Below are 18,077 nucleotides of genomic sequence, written 5' to 3' on the forward strand. Positions count from 1 at the left end.
AATCTCAATTTTATTTCATCAAACAGATTAGTTTTATTTGTAAAAAAAACATAGCTTTATGTCATTTTGACTCTGAAAGTCATTTTGCAATTTTTTTCTTTTCTGAATGTGTTACTAAAACTCTAACTAAATATGCATAAAAATAGTAGGACCAATATAAATTTCAATTATTAATAAAATGTCAATTCTATGGTGTACAAGTGAGAGGTAAATCTTTCATGATGTGCATGTTAGTTTTCATAGTTTGATTAATAAATTTCATCATTCGATCAAATAAGATACGATGAGATTTATTAATCTAATGTTTAAAAGCACATTTGTGCATGATGTAAGATCATTTTACTTGTGCACATTAGATAAAATTTTAAAACATTTGGGTTGGATTGTTTGTTGCAAAAGAAATTCAGTAATTGCTAACCAAGTAATTGAACTCAAGTGGTTAATGAGTTCCCCTAAGACAAATTGTTCGGGAGAACTTGAGTTCGATTCTTGGTGGGAATAATTCTTGACCATACTTTACTTACTTACTTGCCTGCTGAAATTTGGATTAGTAGGGCCCCTTCTCCTGTGAGCTAGAGGTTAACACCAATTTATTTTTTTCTCCGGTAATAGATATAGGGAAAGAGAAATGATGTTTGAACATCTATTTTGTGATAAATTTTGTGACGATTTTCTCTCTCGTACTCACATTATTTTTTACTTTATCTCTATTATTTTTGGTTATCGTGCAATACCTACCTTGTTTTTGCAACTTACGGCTGTCTCATAAGTTGTCAAACAAATGGTTGTTCAAATAATAGTCTTGATAGGTAAATACTCATGGCCAACCAAGACTTGCAGTAGCTTTAGAGGAATTCTTGGGGGTAAAAAGGGGAAAACGCCACCTAAAAACACTACATCTCACTCTGACTCCCTCACTTTCACTCTCACTGCAAGACAAACACCTACACACTGCATATTTTCTCTGCAAAACTTAGAAAGAAAGAGACACACACTACACACTCAGCTTGAACAAGAGAGAAGGAGGAGAAGATTTTGTTCAAAACGACTTGATATTGTTCTTGTCTTTGAAACCAACATCATTATCATCATCTTCTCCCTTAAGTTTGGTGAGTTTCTCATATATTTTTCTACTTTTGGAAGTTGGAGAAAACATCTAAAATTAAGGCTGTATATATGCTTGCATGTACCTTTTTATAGTTGATATGCAACATGTGTACACTAATGATAGTGCATTTAAGCTCAATATGGTGTTGTATTGATTTCAAGTGTTACACTTTCTACTATAGATTGAATGCATGTAAAATCCCTTGTATTATATTAAACTCAGTTCTTTCGTAAATTGGGATACTAGGCTAAAAATAAGATTTTATGGATGTTTCATCAAACATTTTACTAGTTTATGAGGAAGGAAGATGAGTACATGGTGAGAATATTGTGAGGTTTATTTGTTTTTGAGGGAAAAGATTTCTTTGCAGTCTATTAAATTGAGGTTTCAGGTGTTTGTAAATGAGGTGTTGGAGTGAGTAAAAAAAATGAACTTTTTTGAGTAAAGAACCAAGTATTCTGAATAATTTAGTGGACCGTCTTCAAAACTTTTCGTGGGTCTGCTTACCTGTGTGTCAAATTTGTTTAATCAATAGTCTTGATAGTTGAGGTTCATTTATAGTTGTATTGTGGTTTACCTGTTATAATAAACATTTTTCAATGCAAGAAACATTCATTTAATAAACGCGTATTCCTCGGAAAAGTCATAGGATGCGGTATGAGCCAAACAAGCCGCAATTTCCCTTGCGGTTATTGATGTCTAACTAAGCCATACCAGGGAAGAACTTTCTTTCCTTTCTTTGTCCAGATTCATAAATCTAGCATCCTTTTAGTTCTGGACCATATTTACTATGTTTGATTATAAATATCCTAAACAATATTCTTTACTATGATTCATCGGTTACATGTTGAGATACTACCAGTTTTGCAACAATTGGTGTCCCCTGATGGATAGGAAGATGTAGAATTTTTTAATAAATTTCATCTATGATTAAGGGGGTGGTGGTAGTAAGCTATGAAGCAAGGACACGAACACCGGACATGACACGGACACCAAAACGCAGACACCGATAATAATTTGAGAAAATGACGTAATTCAGTGAAATCATAGGTGCGGTGCCGTGTCGGACACCGACGCATGTCTGACACCGGGACACACCTAATCATAGTTAGTAAGTAGGAGTGGTGATGGCTGATAAATAAGTCTTGTACCAGTATTTGGGCAGTTTCTTTTAATATTCCTTCATTAATTTTATTTCTTTTGCTTCCTACATTTATCTTGGCTTTCCATTTGCTTTATTAGGAAGAGTCTCCACAATGTTTGTGAAAGATGAGCCAGGAAAAGAGTTGCTTGAACATAATGGTCAAAAATGTGTAAGGAACTCTCCACAGGAAGCTCCATCCAATAATTCCCCGGACAAACCCCTCAAAAATGTTGAAGTAAAACGGCCTCGACTGGAGGTTTCAAGTTCAGCTCCTGTACAAATTCCAGAAAACAACCAGCGTTGTTCATCGGAGTGGCTGGATGAAATGTGGACATCATTTTTCGCTGAGATCAATGGTAGTGGTGATGGTGATACCACATCAGTTTGGGGTGATAATTTTCCTTTTGGAGACCTTATGAATAAGCATTTCAGTCAGGAAAAGTTTCATGAAAAAGTTAAGGAGTTGGAATTTGAAAGAGTACTCCAAACTAGTCTGACAGGTTCCGTTCGTACAACCTTCCTTCTTCATGTCATGGGGCAAAAGTTAGGGGATACAGTCAAAGAAAACAAGGCTTATGTTGGAGAGATCGCTGAATTGAAAAATAAGCTGTCTGAATATGAAAAGAATTACATTGGAGAGATTACTGAATTGAAAAAGTTGTCGGATTATGAGAAGGATATGGCTCAGCTCACTAATCTGAAAGACGAATTGAAGAAGACTTTGGAAGAAACAATCTTGGAGAAGAGGCGAATGGTGGCAAGAGAAAAAGACCTAATGGACGAAAATTCAAAGAATAAAGGGAAATTACTTGTAAAAGAAGATTCTTACAAAGTTACTGTTGACAAGTTGAAGGCTGAAATTGAAGAACTGAAGTATAAAATTTCAGTGCAGTACAAAGCCGGTTATGATAAGGCGATAAAGCAAGTTGTATTTTTTGCGTCCGGACTTAAACCTTGACCAAGTCTAATGACCTAAGATTATTCAGGGTAAAGAAGGTAAAGGTTGTTTTGAAGGTGGGTAAGAAGCTGATAGCTGACTGAAGGAGATTGAGGAAATGCCCTTTTAAACTTCTTTTGGTGTTAGATGTTCTGGTTTTCAAGTAACTTTGTTTTGGGACTTTAGGATTGTATGGTATCTATAAACTCTATCTTTATATTATGTTTTGCTTTCCTCAACAACTATTTTTCTTATGTATGTTTTTAGCACTATCAAGCTTTTTGAACTAGTAATTTTTTTTTTTTTGAAACAGAACTAGTAATTTAAAGGCCAAATACCTCTCTCGGTCCTTTAAGTTTCACGTTTGTTTCAGATGGGTCCTTTAAGTTTTGAGTTTGTTTCGGATAGGTCCTTTCTGTCAACCTTCATTAAGCCAAAGTTGTTCTCTCCGTTAAGCCAAAGCTGATATGTCTGTTAAGTGGGTGAGGTGGTTCTCTCTAACACTTGGCATCAATTTTTTTCCCAACTAGATCAACTTTGGCTTAACGGACATACCAACTTTGGCTCAACGGAGGTTGATAGAAAGGACCTATCTGAAACAAACTTGAAACTTAAAGGACCTATCTGAAACCTTAGAAACTTAAAGACCTATCCGAAACAAACTCGAAACTTAAAGGATCTATTTGAAACCTTAAAACTTAAAGGATCTATCTGAAACAAACATGAAACTTAAAGGACCCAGGGAGGTATTTGGCCTAATTTAAATGTTAAGTACTGGTTTACTGATGTAGTGATGCCATCTTCTGTCGTCAATTATTTAAATTCATAGTCGAAAATAAACAGAAAGGGCTGACTTTAACATTAAATCATATGATCAGATAGTTTAGATACCACTGAAGCAAAATAAGAACAAAAATAGGAAAACCACTTGGTTTGTATAAATAGGAGGATCCATTCCTCCAAAATTCATTCAGTTCTTCATCCCCACTTCTCACATTTCACCAAACCTGGTACATCGCCGACAAAGTCTTCATTGTTGCGCTCACCGCAAGTACAGATGGTGCCCAACGTGCGGTCTGGCATAAAGATTCGCCCAGTTCTCCAAACTCACGAAACGATGGATTCATCGTTGCCGTTAGAGATTTCTCACAAGGGTTTCACATCTTCGCAAAGGTTTCAAGGTCGTTTAGTCCTTATTGTTGGAGATGCACTTGAACGCCCGACCAAACAAGCACATGTTGATTTTCTTAGAATTTTTATATGACAAAGGCTAACAAGTGCCCCAAACATTAGTTAAGGTAATACAAAAAGACATATTATATTGGAAATTTTATAGTTTACTTTTTGAAACTTGAAAATGTGTTTTATTAATGTCAAATTTGTCTTTTTCTTTCATGTGGAATGGCTTTGTCAAAGCATGACATACATAATTTATTTCTCTGTATATGCACAATAAAATGGTTTGTCAGGTTGTTTTGCTAGCATCTATTTGCTATAGGTTGACTTAGTCTATTAAAAGATATCCCTTTTATAGAGCATCAACCATTACATACAAAACTGGAAATAGCTACATCTATGGAACAAACTAAACTGGCTCAACCATAACTCCAAAATATGCTCATCTTATTAACTTGCTGATAAACACCAATGATCAAAACAAGTAGAGATTTACTCCCTCCGTCCCATAATACATGACACGGTTGACCCAATTACGCATGCCAATGCATAATTTTGAGCTTAAATATCTTGAATAATATGTTAGAAAAAATTATGAAAATACTCATCAAGACGAATCTAACGACATCTTATATGATATTATTTATTTTTATATATTAGTAGAAAAATATGGTCAAACTAAGTTAGGTCAAAATTGCAAATTTTCAAATAGGTCATCTATTACGGGACGGAACGGAGGGAGTATTGTTTTTCTAACAAAGTATAGAAAGATGCAATAGTGGGAGACCGCATGGAACATCCTATTTTATAGAGTTCAACCAACGAAACTAGTGGGTGAGTGGAGTACCTAGTGATGAGTGGAGAGTGGAGGATTATGGGGTCTCCCACTACTCCACCTCCCTAGACTTTAGTCAAAGCCACATGTGTTTCATGTGGAAGGGCTTAGTCAAAGCATGACGTGGACCGGAGTAATGGTTTTGCTTCGTTGCCTTGTCATTATGCTAAACAGTGCTCCATCAGCAAGTTCGAAGGATGCAGGGAACAAACTAAGCAAACAACCATCATGTTATAAATTTACACGCCTAAAGTGCTTAGGAATCAATCCTAGGCACATAATCTGCAAAGATGGGTTTGTTGGTACTCGATCACTCAGAGGAAAAAATATCTAAAAAATAATTGTTTCCATGTTTTGTCAGCGCAACTACAACTTTATCATATAATGTTGCTATAATTTGTCACATATGTGGTACTGTCAACCATTTTTTCTTCCGTTGCAATTGTCAACACACATTCGCTACTTTCCGCTTGCCTTCTGTATAGGAGGTGTAAAAAGAACAAGTGAAGAAAAAGGAGGAAAAGAAAGAAATCATGACCGACGTCATAAGCCCAAGAGCCTTTGACAATTTTTTTGCTGAAGAATTAGACTATAAGAAAACATTGAGACACTCATTGTAAAGAATCTTGAGCTTTTTCAGAACCCTAGCTTTTTTCCTTTTGAAACCTTAAACTACCGTACTTTTATTTAGGTTTCTGAAGAATACTTTCAATTGAATTTTGAGTTTCATATTTATAATTTTCGTTCTATGCAATTCAGTTATATATCTTGAATCCCTTTAAAATCCATTGTCACGTTACTATTTCAATCCAATTAATTCGTATTGCTGATTGTCGTATTCATATCGAATTCCAATTGAGTTTTATATCATTATTTTACTTTATGGCTACTGATTGTCGTATTCTATTTGTTTTCATTTTTGTTGCTGCGATTGACAAGGTTGTTCCAATCCAATTCCGATCATTAAATTTGCTACTGCTGCAGCTCTTTGGTTTATTTAAAGTATCCATCATAAACAGGTTCAGTCTCTTTTATTTACTTTTCAATGTGTTCATCAATGATATATTTTGAGTATTATTTCAATGTGTGAGTAGTTTAACTGAGTCCAAAACGAGGGTCGTCCGACGAAACTCATGTAAAGTACGGTCCTCGTTACACTAAAAGGGATTTAAGATATATAACTGAATTGCATATAACGAAAAGTATAAATATGGAAAACGAAAAGTATAAATATGGAACTCAGAATTCAATTGAAAGTATTCTTCAGAAACCTAAATAAAAGTACGGTAGTCTAAGGTTTCAAAAGAAAAAAATCTAGGGTTCTGAAAACTGCAGTAGCTAAAAATTGTTTAAAATGAGTGTCTCAATGTTTTTTATAGTCTTTTGTGACACCTCCTAAACTTCCTGCTTGGACATTGCTTAGCTAATTTAGTCTCTGTTCTCATCGCCAACTGGTTTCAAACCGGCGGAACAAAATCCGCCCCTCCTTCGTTGGGGGTCCCCCTCCCCAGTTGCAGGGTTTGGTGGCCCGAAATTGACTTGGCTTCGCCTGATGTCCCAGCTAGTCGGTATAAAGGGTGAACAAATTAGCCAATGCAACAAGACTGACCTTATTATTATTAATAGGAAATGCCTAGATTGTAACTTCCAATGTTCTTCAGCACAAAAATTGTCAAAGGCTCTTGGGCTTGTGACGTCGGCTATGATTTCTTTCTTTTCCTCCTTTTTCTTCACTTGTGCTTTTTACACCCTATGTTCCTGAAACACATCAAAATACTAGCAGTAACCGTAACCGTACAAAACACAATAATTGACTCTAAAATAAAATGGAAAACAAACTATTTAAACTAATGTATTTTGCATGTTATCACGTAAAAACAACCAATACCTCAAACTATGTGGAGTATCAAACACTATCACTATTACTATTTGCATATTGTTATTTGCAAATGTACAACAATCAAAACACCCTTCAAGGAAAAATTTGTCTATTATTTTGCATGATGCTCTATGGGCTTTATAGGACAGTCTATAAGACACCACTTGGTATGTCTCCATATATTTTTGTTTATGGAAATGCTTGTCATTTTCCTATTGAATTAGAATACAAGGTCATGTGGGCTATGAAAAAGCTGAACTTGAACTTAGGAAAATCTAGCAGACATAGGATGCTACCACTCTTAGAGCTGGAAGAATTTAGGATCGAGGCCTATGAAAGTGCACAGATTTATAAGTCCAAGGTTAAGAAACGACTTGATGCTCGAATTCAGAATAGAGAGTTCAAATTAGGGGAGAAAGTTTTACCTTTTGACTCTAGACTAAAATTATTTCCTAGAAAACTTAAATCTTGATGGTCTAGACCTTTTGTGATTGCACAAGTTTCTTCCGTTGGAGTTGTATCTTTGAAGGATGATGTTGTTTGTTTGAAAGAAACACGAAGCTATAGCTTTATAAATCGTAAGCAAAGAGTATCATAACCTTACCATGTCTAAACCACAAGAAGAGGTTTAGCTCATGGTTAGTTAAACCTCATAGACGAAGATGAAATAAAACATAAATGAAAACATGAAAATCTAAATTAATAGATTGAATAAAGCTAGTACAAGATTACAATCCTTGAAGGAGAGTGGTGAACTAAAAGCATCACCAAATAATTAATCTAACGCTAACTCTTTAAAAAGTAGCACTCATGCTCATATGTGGAGAAGATGAGATGGAGTGAGAACTCTAAAGCTGCTAACCCTAGCTGGAACTTGGCCTCTCCACCACTATACAATAAAATTCACGCAAAAAAACTAAAGAGTTAGACACCATATGGGAAATCTAGTGTATAAGTAGAACATGGTATGGTAATTATAATTGAATACTTATAGTTGATGAAGTCCTTGATTGTTTTGAGGGAAAGTCTCTCTTTATAGGGGACTAGAGGTAGTAGTCAGTCAGACTGTGAACTAATATAGACATACAATGTGGTTTCACTTACCCTTCTGTCTATTTTATTTTGATACACAATGTTCTTTATAATTTAACTCTAACTAGTTTGTTTTTCAATAGAGTTAAATCATTTGATAATGAAGTTTATGTGCTTAGGAAAACTTGTTAAGAAATATTTGATTATAATATCTTTCAGATTTTATGTCTTGGAGTGAAAAGGTGTTTTCTTTTAAGATCTTAGTTTACTTATTTTGTGTCAACATTAAAGTTTAATGTCTATTATTTTTGAATTTTGTCTTCTCTAATAAGTAATATTGGGTTGGGATAAATGTATGCTAATTTGACCATAGACGTTCTGATTAATGTTGTAAAATGATCATGATTTTAAAATATTGTGCATTAAGTCAAGTGTTGTTATTGTTAATTTTTCAAACAGTTGATGGAGAGTTACCTTGGTATAAAGGCTTTTGAAAACATGAGTTTTTATCTACAAATGAGCTTCATTATTTAACGATAAATACCAGATATTTTATTTTTAGTTTAGAGTGTCACAACATCGATCATATAAAATTGTCAACAAAATGCATCTTATGTTACTTTTAATTTTATAAATAATTGTGTTGGCACCATTTAGATTCAATATTTATAAAATTAGTTTTATTTTCAACCTTTATCTTTATTAATTATCATTTGGGACTTATCCCTTATCTATTATGAAAGACTAATATAAATTAAAAATATATATAATGAAAATTTAATAAGCATCAAGATTTTAATTTTACTATTTACCAAGGTTAAGTAATCATTTGAGTGAGCTAAAGGATAAACACAACACAATGATATATTTTAAAGACCTTTAACAATAACTTCAATTTATTAATGATCTCTTATAACTCCTAAGTGTTAAAAACTATTCTCTTGATGTTAACAAAGCAATAAATTTTTATTTATAAAGTTTAAAAACACATTTTATTTATTAGATGTCAAGGAGAAAAATATGGTTCAAATTCTTAAACTTGTTTGTGCTTTGACAATCTTTCTTTCTATATTTCTTGTGGTAACCAATGGACGTAAGTAGTTTTTGACATTAGTTTCTTCTTAATGTTATACACAATATTTCATTACCTCGTGGTAAAATTGCTTTATTGTTGTTTGACTTTGCAGAAGAATGCAAATATGACGGTGATTGCCCAACACATATGTGTCTCCCTTCTCTAGTTCCGAAGTGCATTAATTTTATTTGTGAGTGCACACACTCGATGGGTACCGATTAATATTAAAGATACCTATATGTTATTAAAAATCATATATTTCAAAGGGGCTTGCTTTCTTGGCAAGTTTCCTTTTCCTAAAACAAATAATATTTCTAATAAGTATACAATTTATTTGTACTTCATAATTTTCGTCACAGTTTGATTTATATTTTTCATGCCTTTAAATTTCTTTGAGAAGCTAAAAAATTTATTGTTATATTATAAAAAATTGTTACATTCATTGAATTATATAAGTTATCTTAAATAGTGGCGGATCTTGCCAAAGATATTGGGAGGAGCAATAAATACTAACTAATTTTTTTAATGCAAATAATAGTGCATACAACTGCATTAAGCACAAAGTGTGCGAAGAGTAGAGAATAAAGGATAACAAAGAGGCAATACAATGCAAAAACGCCTCAAAACATCAACCATCAAAAGAACAAACACAACACTACGAAAACCTGCATACTAAGAAAAAATAACTTTGCAATGTTCTTCTTTGGCTACTCTACATGCATATCCTTCATTAGTTTAACACCAATAACTTCATAAGTGAATCATATCCAAAAACCTAATAAATTTTCTAACAACCTCATTATTTATATCAATCTAACTCCACACATATCCAAGAATCAATATTTTGTCAATCCAAAGAAGAATCTAAAATACAAAATATCATAAACTCTATTATCAACTAATAGTCATTGACAATTTCAATTAATTTTTTTTGAAAGAATTTTCAATTAATGACAACAACTATAATTTTAGAATCACATAACTAGAGTCAGATAGTGATAAAATGCATCTCGGTGAGAAACCTTCCTTTTACAAAATGCATCAATTTTCTTAACTTTGACATTGAATTACTTATACAAAAAACACAATTGACACATTAATAAGAATATCTAAATTTCACTTACATATCAAACATTGAATTGAAACAACGGTAATAAAGTGCATTTTAATTGCAACATTGAATTGAAACATCAATAAGAAATTTTGAATTAAAACATTGAAATTCACACGTTGAATTGAAACATTGAGTTGAAACATCAATAATAAATTTTAACCATTGTAAAACCTATTTGACACATTTCAAATTCCAATAGTAATTGAAATAATCAAACAAACCAATTGCGATTTCCGAATTCCAAGTGAAATTGAAGTAGAAAAAACAAACAATAAACGAAGTGAAATTGCCCCAATTTTAAATTTTTAGGGTTAAAGTTTCCCCCAAATGTCAAGCAAGCATTATATAATAACTTATAATCAACATTGGATTGAATCAAATGAATATGAAAATTGAAAGAAACTAGCAAAGGTCAAACTAGCCTGAACGGATTCGAGTATATGAGATGTGAAGTGAAAGACGAAGAGAGTGGGGCGATCAGTGGCAGGATTCATTGAGAAATGAGCATCGATAGGGAGAGGTGAGAGAGAGATCTGGTGGATGAAGGACTAAAGGTGATACTTGTAAAAGCTCGTTTTTCGCTAGAATTATTTTAACTAATTTTTATGTGTTTATATGTGCTTGTATGTGATTATTTGCCTCTGTGTGTATTTTGGTTGGGATTAGTAGATTTTGGTGTTAGAAGGGTATTTTAGTCATTTTGGACTCAGGGGTATTTTGCTCATTTTATGAGTAAGGGTAAATTAGTAATTTTACTGTGAGGATTATTTGTAGCGTTTTAGTGGTAGAAATTATTTTTTTACTAAGTTACTAATGAGTTGGGGTAATTAATTAAGAGCTGGTAACTATTCATTATTTTTTTTTATCTGTTAAGTGAGTAGAAACTTTTTGAATTAGTTAGTGTGAAATTTGAGCCCATTAAGACATTTGAGGGTTGATCCCATTATTGAGAAGCCTATATAAACTCTAGTCTTAAGAGAAACTAGGTTATTTTCATTCATTCACACTATTGCAAAACATTTGGAGAAGAGGTAGAAAGAGAAAAGGAGGCAACTAGGTTTAGACGAAGATCTAGATAGAGAAAGCTTGGATTGGAGCTTTGGAGCAAAAGTGAGGCTAAGATTCTAATTCTAGAATGTTTAGGGTGGGGGGGGGGGGGGGGGGGGGGGGGGGGGGGGGGGTCGTGTTATTTCATGAATAAGTTATAATCTATTTTTGTAAGAGCATCCACAATGGTAGTTCCTTAAATGGACCCCACGTTACACATCACTTATTTATAATATTTTAATAAAAGTTCGTATTAAGGACTCAATGGCTTCAATGGGAGTACACTAATAAGGACTCAAATGAAAAGTACTTAAATAGGCCCCACTAACTTTACATCATTAAACAAAAATAATTTATTTATTAAATTATAAATTACCTCATAATATTTAATTATAATCCTTAGAAAAATGAAATTATAAAATATTTATTTATTCGTATGAACTTAAATTTCTGCCACATTTGCTAATAATTTGAAAAAGGAAAAATTAACATTATAAATTTTACATTCCTTCGTTAAATAATAATAATTTGCATGAATTACATTTTATTTAAAATGATGACAAATAGTTAAAATAATATTTAAAACAACAATTAATTATTTTTTTAAAATCAAAACAACTATTAATTATTAAAATATTACTTCTTTTGTAAGCGGGGTCACATAGTACATTTTTTTTGAAGGAACATCGTACATATTTTATTACTTTTTTAAAACGTGGGACCCGTTAGTTGCATAGAAGAGAGAGGGTCCTTATATAGTTACACGTTCCTTAATGGGGACTCATTTTTTCTTTCTCCAATGGGGGGTCCTTAACGGGGAGTGGTCCTTGTTAAGTAAGGACCTCCCATTGAAAATGCTCTTAATTGAATAAGTGCTTATTTGTGAGTAGTGATTATTTTTTTGAATTTCTAACATCAATTTTTGTGTCACTTCTTTAGTGATAAGTTTGGGTTTGTTAGATTGATGGTAAACTTGTTGTTGTGTTGTTTTTGTATGACCAAAGTATGTTGTTACTTTACTTTGTTGATTTTTGCTTAAATGAGTGAAAGTGAAGTTGTGGTTGTTGTTTTTTTTATGAAATTGTGGAATTATGACTTGAATGATGTTGTGATATGATAGTAATGATAAATTATGCTATGGGTGTTAGAGATTCCATGAGTTTATTCATGTGTTGGTGTGTTGGTGAGTTTTGGTGAAAATGGTGAATTAAGTTGAATTGTGGTGTTGATGATTTTTAATGAATGGAATAAGTTAATTACGATGAGTTATGGTACAATGATTTTTTTGTTTTTGGTTGTTGATTGATGATGAGAAATCGTTTAGGAGAAAATTGGGATTTTGAGTAAAAGTGATTTTGAGTGTTTTTGGAAAATAAGTGATTCTGGGATAAGCTGTTTTTGAGATGTGAAAATATGATTTTCCAAAAAAATATGATAGGATTTATTGAATAGAACGCGTAGGCGAAAACAGAATTGGAATCGGATTAACAGTTGAGTTTTTACGGACGAAATGGTAAAACTGGGAATGCACAGAGCTGCAGCGCAGGTCACTTGCTACTGCCTTCCCATGCCGTGGCGCAGCAAGGCAGCCCCTCATGGGCGACTGCATTGTTGTGCCTTTGTTCTCGTGCTGCCAGAACTGCAAGTGTTGCGTTCTTGTGCCTTTTTCACCCATTTGTGTTTTGAGTTGGCTTTGGATGTAAACATGAAAGTTTTAGATAGATTTTTTTATCTTTCTAATGGATTTGATTTGGCTGAAAAATAATTTTTAGATTTTGAGTTATGATGAAAACACTCCAAGTAGGTCTTGGTGAAATTTTACGAAAATTCAGCATAACCATTTCTAAGTCAACCCAAAACTTATGCTTTGATTCCAAACTTCAAAACTTGAGTATTAGGAGTTCAATAAGGTGTTTAAGAGTATTTAACCTCTGATATTATGGATCAAACTTAGTTTTCTTTGATAATGAATTGGTTTTGCAATATGATGAAGATGAGACGAACTTGACGTGATTTTGTGATTTCTTGGAATTGGCCTAAGATACTCATATGCCTAAGCTACTATGAACATATGTGAGTAGTGCATGTGTTTTTTTAGGCAATTGAACATGTTTGCTTAGTTTTGGTTGAATTTCTAGAATTGTTTTAAAATTGTGAACAATAGCCGAACTTTGTCAAACTAATGTTTTATAGTTGGATAACTCGTAGGAGGCTTTGAATTAATGTTGGTATGATTGAAATTGAATGAATTTCTAAGGATTAGAAGTTTAAATTGTTAGATGTCGTGATGTGGCTAAATGTCCGTTGTTATGCGAAATGTAAATGTGGAACCTTGATGTTTTCCTTAAGGTGAATATTGTTGATGATGATTTTAGAGTTGGTGATTTGAATTCTTATATGCAATTTTATGGTGATAATTGTGGTGCTTGCATGCATGAAAGGCTTCGGTGTTTATGTTGATGAATATGTGAAGGTGTTTGTTTTTGGTGATGACTATTTGATGAATGATCGGTGATAAACATGTTTATGTTTTAATGCTGATTATGATGATGAAGAATTATGTTGTTGAATTATTACATGCAAATGATGGTGATATTTATGGTGAATGCATGTATGCAAAATGAAGGTGATTTAGGATATTATATCCAATGAAGGTGAAAATGATAGTGAATTTGTTGTTAAACAAGTGCATAGTGTGTCATATGTTCATGCATCATAAGTCTTAGGTTATTTATATCCGATGAAGGTGATCGAATACTTTGTATTCAAAATGAAGGTGATTATGATGTTTTTGTTGAATCATGAGATGACGAACTTGTTGGAGAATGGTACCACATGCATATAGCGGCGTGTCTAGGCGCATTGCATAAATTTGATGAAGTTGTTAAATGCGTTACATTTGATTGTATGCATTGGTGAAATTGGTGAATGGTGTATTTGATTTTATGTTTGGTAAACATGGGAAGATGTGTACTTGATGATGTTTGTTATTTTTTGGAACACTTGTACACTTGGTGATCTTAATTGACGATGTTTACTTTGGTGACAATAATGAAGTGTGATTTATTTGAATGTGATTTAATGATCTTTTGGTGACGATGAATTTCTTGCTTATACTTTCGAAATGATGAATTCTATTTGTTGAGTGAATTATACTAAATGAGGAGTGAGGTGAGTATTTCTTATATTCATTGATGTTGTTAAGAGATGAATTTTGATGATGATTTAAGGTATGAATATGCTTGATGTTGTTATACCCTAATTTTGGACCTAAAAATATTTTCTCAAGATGTATTCTATCTCTGATATGTGTCTTTGGACCTTTGAAAGATTGCCTATTTTTTACTGTTTACTCTGATATTTTACTCTGCTGTATTTGCATATTTCTACTGTCTATGTCTGAAAATCTCTTCAACTGTGTATTTGTCTATGATTCTTTGCATTTCAAGTCATCCAAAAACATTTTTCTTGCATTTCAAGTCATTTGAATTGTCTCTGATCAATTGCATATCTCTCTGCATTTTATTTCAATATTATTTGTAAAAAATCATGGAAAAGGGTATTTTAGTCATTTCCTGCATTCAAACTCATTTTAGTCCTTGAAAATTGTTTGAGTCTTTTCAATTGGTTTGAATAAGTCCTTGTTTCAATCTCATGTCAAAATCCATTTCAAAAATTACGTTTAAAGTCATTTTGAGTCAGTTTAGCCCCTAGGGGCATTTTAGTCATTTCCTGTGTTAAAACTCTTTTTGATCCCTAAAAATTGTCTCTGAGTCTTTTAATTTGCCTGTATAAATTCTTGCTTTATTTCCTTGTTAAAAAACCGTTTTAAAAATTGCATTTGAGTCATTTTGAGTCATTTTAGTCCCTAAGGGCATTTTGGTCATTTCACACGAAATTTTGACGGAGAAAGGTTACTTTGAAGTACTTCATTTCAGTAATTGGTTCATTTTAGTCCGTTTTGTTATTTTTAATAGTTTCACTTTACGTTAATTTTCAAATTACTTTTTTTTATGCAATTTTAGTTAATTTTGCATTTTAGTCCTCAAGTTGTCAAAATTGCATTTTAGTTCATTTTTTGTCCAAGAAGTTAGTTACGCCACATGTCCTACTCCTATTGGTCCAAAAATTCACACATCACCTATATAATGGGTCCCATGGTCAAAGAGTCAACACACTAATCATTTTTCACAAATACACAAAAATCACAAAAAATCAATTTTCTTTTCCCTCTTTCTTCTCCAAATCGCAAGCACCTCCATCACCACCATAACCAACTTTTTCCACCACCTCTAACCTCCATAACAAACTCTTTCCACCACCTCTAACCACCCTAACTAACTTCTACCACCATAACTTCATCTTCAACCTCTCTCTAACCACCACAATCTTCTTCCTCCACCATCATCATCAACAACATCCACCATTAAAATTCACCACAAAACCTCCATAACCACCACAATCTTCATCTCTAACAAACTTCAACCACCACAATTAACCTCAAACCTCCACAAATCCATTACCAAATTCAAGGATTCATCCAAAACACTCATCAACACAAACCTTCAACTCCACAAAAATCACATCCATAAACAACAACCTTCAATCAATTCCATTAACGACGAACCGGAATCGGACGAAGGAAAGGAATCCAATCGAAGCAAAGGAAGAAGAGAAACAACACCAAATTCGAATACATAAGAAGAATCTGGAGCCATTCAAAGCTTCGTCAAGCATCAAGGTATTGTTCTTGATCCAAGCTTTTTATTCCACTCTTTTTCCTCCAATTTGCGCGGCTGTATGCGTTAGATGTAGGTGGATTGATTGTGTTTTGAATGTTTCCGAGTTCATATTCGAAAAGAGGATAACGATCCGGTTTTAAAAGTGTAAAAAAATTCGAATCGGAGCTCGCCGGAATCCGGAAGTGTCGCCGGAGTTATGAATTTTCCGGCGAACCTTTGAAGATTCCGGCGAGTTTGTTGAACTTTCCGGTGACATTCATGAGGTTGAAGATGAACATTCATGAGGTTGAAGATGAACATTTAAGAGAGAGAAGAGAGAGTTTTATGTAGGCTTTGGCTTTAGAGAGAGAAAATTTTGGTGTTGTTGTTGTTGTTCACGTGAAAAGCTTCTTTCAATTACTACTTGTTGTGTTGTTTTATCCTATGCGCGCATGACCACATTCATTCCATGTTCCTTTGCCTTCTTGATCGTTGGATCAAGGGTTGATCCAATTGGATCAATCCTACGGTCCCTGATACTTTCTGTTTGGATGTGGATCTTGTGTGTTTGGGCCTGGACTTTTGTTACTACTTTCTCCTCATTTTCTTGCTATATGCACACTGTTTCTTGCTGAATACACCTTTGTATGCCTAAAATCTCTTTGAAAAAATTCTAAGAAAATTCCTATAATTTTTCTAGTATATTTTGATCAATTTTGATATATTGCATGTCAAGATTGATCAAGAAATACTTGAAAATAATTTTGCCTTGGTTTAATGCTTTTTCTTTTACTTTTTGTTGAAAAATCTTGGTGAAAAGCTTGTAAAATTTGGTGAGTTCTTTTTGCATTTGTGTTGATTGATTTAGGATTATTGCATGTGAATTTTTGTATGCTGAAATTTGTTTGGAAAATATACTTGTAGGATTTGTTGTGATTTTGTGTTGTTTTGTCCAAATTTTATGAAGTTTTTTGCACTTTCTAATTCCAATCTTTTGGCTCATAATGATTGTGTTTTGTTGAATGATCTTGGAGTGTTGTTTGATGCTTGATAAGTAGTGTTTGGGGCTGTTTTGAATATGTGATAATTGGTTACTTACATAGCAAGTTACTTGATGTTTAAATGTGTGAATTAATGCAAAAGTAGGCTTAATATCATACCATAGTTTCTTGACTTGTAATTTTCTCATAACTCTCACATTGGGGCTGAACCTAGACCCTTTGAAAAATGCCAAAATGGAGAGTTATGAGTCTCTTGCATTTGCCTTGGAATTTTGGTGTTTTATTAAGTGCATTTTTGCTACTTTTTCTTGCATTTTTACCATGTTTTATGCTTTATTTCCTTGCCAATTTTTCTACTATCCTATGCCTATTATTACTAACCATTTGTTCATTGTTTCATACATCATGAGCATTCCATACTTCATCTCCTCCTTCACTTTATTTCTTGCACTTTAAATTTTACCAAGAGTTAGAATGTAAAAAAACTTAGGATTTTTTGTACTTTACTTTTATGCAATTTTAATTTCTTGCAAGACCATAGAATGTAAACTAGGGCATGATGTAAAGGACAACAGACTCTAATGATGTACACCGACACAAGCACCGACACATGCACACACATCACATAGATACTTTAGATGTATGTTTAGGGAGTGTATGTTTAGATGTATGTTTAGGGGCTTTGAAACTTAGGCCAAAATTCTCTTTTTCCAAAAAATATGAACAACATCACTCAAATATTTTTCTAAATAAACCTTGGGATCAAAATCCCATTGTATTTTCCTTTTCTTTTCTTAAACAAAAACCTTTAAAGAATTTTAATAATACTTAGACCACATTTTGCAAAATAACTAATTCCACCTCACCTTTTCTAAATCTCATGCCCTTGAGACCTCTTTCTATTCTTCAAAAATTCCATTTTTCAAACTTAAAATCAACCAACAAAAACAAAAATACTTTTGGAAGAGAACTACGGTGGATTTGATCCCTTAAAAGGGTACTTAGGCA

At 33.0% G+C, this 18,077-nt stretch overlaps 1 protein-coding gene and 1 long non-coding RNA gene across 2 annotated transcripts; one reads left to right on the forward strand and one right to left on the reverse strand.

Moving 5' to 3' along the window:
• Positions 1 to 950: 950 nt before the first annotated feature.
• Positions 951 to 3,479, forward strand: LOC146921988 (uncharacterized). Its single transcript, XM_085710809.1, has 2 exons — positions 951 to 1,109; positions 2,351 to 3,479. The coding sequence occupies exon 2, from the start codon at positions 2,365 to 2,367 to the stop codon at positions 3,208 to 3,210; it is 846 nt and encodes a 281-aa protein (XP_085566935.1). The 5' UTR covers positions 951 to 1,109; positions 2,351 to 2,364; the 3' UTR covers positions 3,211 to 3,479.
• Positions 3,480 to 6,425: 2,946 nt separating this feature from the next.
• On the reverse strand, positions 6,426 to 8,563 carry LOC146921989 (uncharacterized). Its single transcript, XR_015012293.1, has 2 exons — positions 7,089 to 8,563; positions 6,426 to 6,958 (listed from the first exon to the last, which is right to left on the reverse strand). It is a non-coding gene; the product is annotated as an uncharacterized LOC146921989 (long non-coding RNA).
• Positions 8,564 to 18,077: the final 9,514 nt, after the last annotated feature.

The sequence above is a fragment of the Medicago sativa genome, chromosome 5, assembly GCF_051527215.1.
Source record: "Medicago sativa cultivar Bolivia chromosome 5, Bolivia_mono, whole genome shotgun sequence".
Lineage (NCBI taxonomy): Eukaryota > Viridiplantae > Streptophyta > Magnoliopsida > Fabales > Fabaceae > Medicago > Medicago sativa.